Source organism: Mandrillus leucophaeus, unplaced genomic scaffold (genome assembly GCF_000951045.1).
Source record: "Mandrillus leucophaeus isolate KB7577 unplaced genomic scaffold, Mleu.le_1.0 Scaffold3, whole genome shotgun sequence".
Taxonomy (NCBI): Eukaryota; Metazoa; Chordata; class Mammalia; order Primates; family Cercopithecidae; genus Mandrillus; species Mandrillus leucophaeus.
The window spans coordinates 4,832,874-4,837,556 of NW_012103142.1; the positions used below are offsets into that span (position 1 = coordinate 4,832,874).

The following is a 4,683-nucleotide window of genomic DNA, read 5'->3' on the forward strand; positions in this document are numbered from 1 at the left end:
TTTGAAGAGCGAAGGTAGGCTAGGCACAGTGGCTCATCCCTGTAATCTCAGCACTTTGGAGGCCGAGGCAGGAGGATTACTTGAGGACAGGAGTTTGAGACCAACCTGGGCAACATAGCAACACGCCACCTCTACCAAAAATTTAAAAATTAGCCAAACGTGGTGGCTCATGTCTTTAGTTCTAGCTACTTGAGAGGCTGAGGTGGAAGGATCTCTTGAGTCCAGGAATTGAAGGTTGTGGTGAGCTATGATTGCATCACTGCACTCCAGTGTGGGTGACAAAGTGAGATGCTGTCTCAAAAAAAAAAAAAAAAAAAAGAAAAAAAGAACAAAGGTACATTTGTAAAGTGCATTAGCACAGAGTAATAACTGAGGGAAGGATTTGGGTGCAAGTAGTTTATTGGAGAGTGATCCTGGGGAGCACTGGGTAGGGAAGCCGGGGCAGGAAGGAAGACAGTGAAAGGTGTGGGAATGAGCAGTTAGCCTCCTGGGCACAGGGCTCAATCCTGCTGTACCTCTGTGGGGCTGTGCAGAACAAGCCTCAGAGCTATCTCAGAGGGACTGCTGGGGTATTTATATGCCAACTCCCTACAGTTATCAGGTTGAGGGCTACTCTGAGTCATTTAAACTCCTTGTACTTCCAGCCTGCCTGGAGCTCAGGGCAAGGACACTGGCGTGACAGGGTAGGAGTGTGGGAATCAAAGAAACGTATCAGGCAGGGCAGAGAACCACAGGTGCTTGGAGTTCAAGAGCCAGGCATGGGACTAGTGAGTGCCAGGGGTATAAAGACAGAGCACCAATGTCCCTGCCACAAGTGCTTTGGCATGTGCCAGGCACCATTTTCAGCACTTTTAAAATGTTAACTCACTTAATTCTTACTACAACACAATGAGGTGGATGAAGACAGAGGCATAGGAAAGTGAAGAAACTTGCCCAAGTTTACCCACCTAGAAGGAGAAGTCAGGGTTTTAACCAAGGAAGTCTAGTTTATCGGGTCTAAAGGGCCTTAGAGACCGTGTAGGTCAATATCTTCATTTCATGGTGAGGAAATCAAAGACCAGAGAGGGCAAGCAATTTATCTAAAGTCACACAGCTAGCTAGCGACAGGACTAGGACTTGAACTTAGATCTCTGTTCATTCCTTGACACGCCCCCTGCTTAGCCTTAGCCTTTTCTGCTCTGGGTTGCCAGACTCAGGTGGGGCTGGGGTGTGGGAGGTGGCTTTCTGCAGAGCACTGGGTGCTGCAGTGCGGAAGCCAGGAGGCCATTAATCGGCCGGGAAGGCGGGCATAGCACAATCAGATTATGATCTTTAAGATGCATGCTTTGAATCTCAAAATCAGCCAAGGAATCAGGCCCCAGAGGAGGTGTGTGTCATCTGTCCCTGCTTTTTAACCCCAGGCTGGCATCAAAGAGGAAAAGATGAGCCTGGCTCACTAGGGTGTGAAATTTCCTTTTTGTCTCCTGGGGTGGGGAGGGAAAGATGAGAAATCGCGCCGCATCCCATGTGTAATTATAGGCTCTACAATGTCTTGAGGATTATGTTGCTCAAAGAGACTCAGTGGGCTCTGGGTGGTATCTCTGGGCCCCGGTGGACATGCCTCTCAGTAGACTAAGGGAGACTAGGAGTGGGGTGTGTGTGTGTGTGTGTGTGTGTGTGTGTGTGTGTGTGTGTGCATGTGTGTGGATGAATGCAAGGAGAAAGCACAACTGACAAAATGTAAATTAACTCTTGCAGCTTCATATTTTTCAGAAAAGTCAGAGCAGGGGCTGGCTCTCTCCGCCCAGAGACAACCTTCTAGAATCTTTGCCCTTGAGTTACCCAGAGGTGTCCTTGCCAGGCTCTTAGCAGGTTGCTGCGGACATGTCTGGCAAGACAAAGGTGACCAGCTTGTTCCTGTTTTCTCGGGATTGCCCAGTTTTAGCAATGAAAGTCCCATGTCACAGGAAACCGCTCAGTCCTGGACAAATCGAGATGGTAGGTCACCCTAGGCATGAACCTTCAGTCCCTACCCCGGCCAACCCTGGACCAAGAGAAGCCAGCTGTGTCAGAAGACTGGGCTGGTGGTGGCTGGATAAGGTCACGGGCAAGTGCAGGCCGTCCAGCCAGGTTCCAAATCCGTCTCTAATTCTCGTCTTGGGATCCCCTGCCTTTATCTGACTGCTCCCTCAAGTAAGGTCGCACCCCAGTCAGGGGCCCTTCCTGCTCTGGGACGCGGGGGTTCATGATTCCCTCATGGGTCTGGTGGGTCTGGCTGGCAGAGCTGTGTGCCTGGGGTGAGGAGAGGGCAGGACCAGGGCTGAGGCCAAGCTATAAGTGCTGTGCAACTTGGGAAAGTCCTTTTCCTTCTCTGGGCCTCAGTTTCATAAGAAGGGGTTACGCTGAGAGATTGCTGTTTTTTTGTGGGGGGGAGGGGAAAGATTTATGTTTAAATTATGAAAGTAATACAATTGTTAAAAAAATTTAACAGTACATAACAGTAAGATGAGAGGTTAAAGTCCCTTTCTGCTTCTCCGTATCCTGTGGGACAACCATTGCTAACAGTCTCTTTTTATCTTTCCAGACATTTTCTATGCATATGCAAGCATGTGAGTATATATAGCCTTTATTTAAAATGTAACACAAATGAGACTGTACTTTACATGCTATTCTGCAACTTGCTTTTTCTGTTTAACAATATATCCTGGACATCTTTCCATGTCCCCATACACATAAATCTCCCTCATTCTTGCTGCAGAATGTTCTGCAGGAAGGATGCACTCTGGCTTGTTTAACCAGAACTGCTGGTTTCCAAGGTCCCTACTAGCTCAGAGCCCACCACCTAGGCAAAAGGAAAAGCTGGAGGTGGGTGTGGAACAGGGCTGGGGAATATCAGCAGATTCTCAGACTAGGAAGCCTGGGTGTCTGCCCCAGCTCTTCAATGAGGGACGTAAAATGATTTAGAGATGGGTGAGGAGGAACCAGTAACTCCTGGATCCGGGGAATTAGGCATGGGGTGGGGGCGGGGGCTTCTAAAGATACTCAGAACACCCTGCCTGGCACCGAGGTGGGGCCGCAGACACAAGGCTCTCTGCTGATGCAATGTGAGGGGGCTGCCGCCCCTAGTAAGTTTCTCCGTTTCTTTGTCTTTCCTGAGACAGGCTCATGATTATTGCCTTCTAGGTCACCAGGAGCAGAGCACAGAGGAACAACACAGCTTTTGCGCTTCCAGCTGGCTCCCATCAAGAAGTTAGAAGGGAGCCTGCAAACACGTTTCCTGCTATCATCTCTCCACCCCAGAATGACTTTCCCTGGCAGAACTGGGGGAGGGGAGACGAGCAGCAGGCCCCCAGGAGGCCCTGGGCAGGAATATTAATACCCCAACTTCCCAGCACAACAGGAGGGAGGAGGAGCGGCCATGGCACAGTCAGGTCCTGGGGACCCTGGAAGGTGGTTGCTGAGCAGCTCGTGGGAGGCACGGATCCTCCAGCTCACGGCGGCAGGGGCCGCCCAAGTCCTAATGAACACATCTAGCTCCTGGCAGGGCGCAGCCGACACATCGCCCGGCCTTCTCGGCCACCTGGGAGAGGATGGGCGCCGCACGTGGATACCCAACCTGCAGGGCTGTGCGCGCAGTGACATCGCTTTTCTCCCGGCAGGTGCATCCATCTCGCTGGGTCTGGATAGATAATACAATCTCTCTGCCCACACCCCATTTGCTGGGAGACAGCCTGGGCTTCTCCATTTTTTATGGGCTCACTTAGCTTGGAGGAAATCCAGAGGTCAAAGCCGGCGCAGACGCTCAAGTCACCTTGCCCGTCCGGGCGCGCAGCCCTTCCGAAACGGGCTCACCCACGGGGCCCTAAATTACGGCGATTACACTGCAATTCGCAGCGCGATATTACTTTGATACACTACCTGCTGCAGCCTGGCCCGGGAGGCGTGCATTATTTACCAGGGAGGCTGTTCGTGCTGCGCACCAGAGCCAACAGCGCTCCACGGGGTCCCTCCTGTCCCTACAGACCCGCCCGCGGTGCGGGGTCTGGAGGCGCCGGGGCGCGGGGAGGGGCATTGGAGCAGCCCCGCTCTCTCGGAGTGACCCTTTCCTGACCGCAATATAGCCCGGAGAGGACTCAGGGGCAGAAGCGGCAGCTGGCGATGAGGTTGGGGGTTGGTAGGTGGGAACAAGTGCTGAGCCCGCAGCTCCTCCTGGCTCTTAAGGACACCCAGACCCTCCTTAGCCGGCCTGTAAGGGCCTTTGTTGGGCGCGCGCTGGGAACCACACAGAGGGCCTGCCCAGGGGTGCAAGACTGGTCCCCGGCCCCTGGCCGACTGTTAATACGGCTAGCAGCCGGCTAACCCCATCGGCAGGCTCGAGGATTTAGCCTGTGGCAGCTGGTGGTGGAGATGGAGGGAACTCAGGCTCTTTTCCTCCGGCCCTGGAAGCTGAGTCCGCTTCAGCTGAGGCCTGATTTCGTCCTAGCTGGGGGCTGGGGCCGAGGCCGAGTTGGTCCCGGCTTCTCTCCGGCTTCCCCATTATGGCTTGGCATCAGCATCTAGATTGCAGGTTACTTCTGCTTTTATCCAAAGCGGTCCTTAAGGGAGATGGATTTCTGATTGAAATCCAGTCAATTGGCGCCGTGGCTCAGAGGGCCCAGCGTGAGCACACTTGTAGGGAAATTGCCCTGGGTCTGAGAGGAGGGG

At 53.1% G+C, this 4,683-nt stretch overlaps 1 protein-coding gene across 1 annotated transcript; it reads left to right on the forward strand.

The window, feature by feature from the left end:
• Window positions 1-1,916: 1,916 nt before the first annotated feature.
• Window positions 1,917-3,910, forward strand: LOC105544250 (putative uncharacterized protein FLJ45825; the record flags this gene model as incomplete). Its single annotated transcript, XM_011986624.1, is given in 4 exon segments — window positions 1,917-1,977; window positions 2,564-2,588; window positions 3,163-3,329; window positions 3,332-3,910. Coding segments are annotated over 4 exon segments (435 nt in total), but the record flags the coding sequence as incomplete, so codon positions are not given.
• Between the last annotated feature and the right edge of the window lie 773 nt (window positions 3,911-4,683).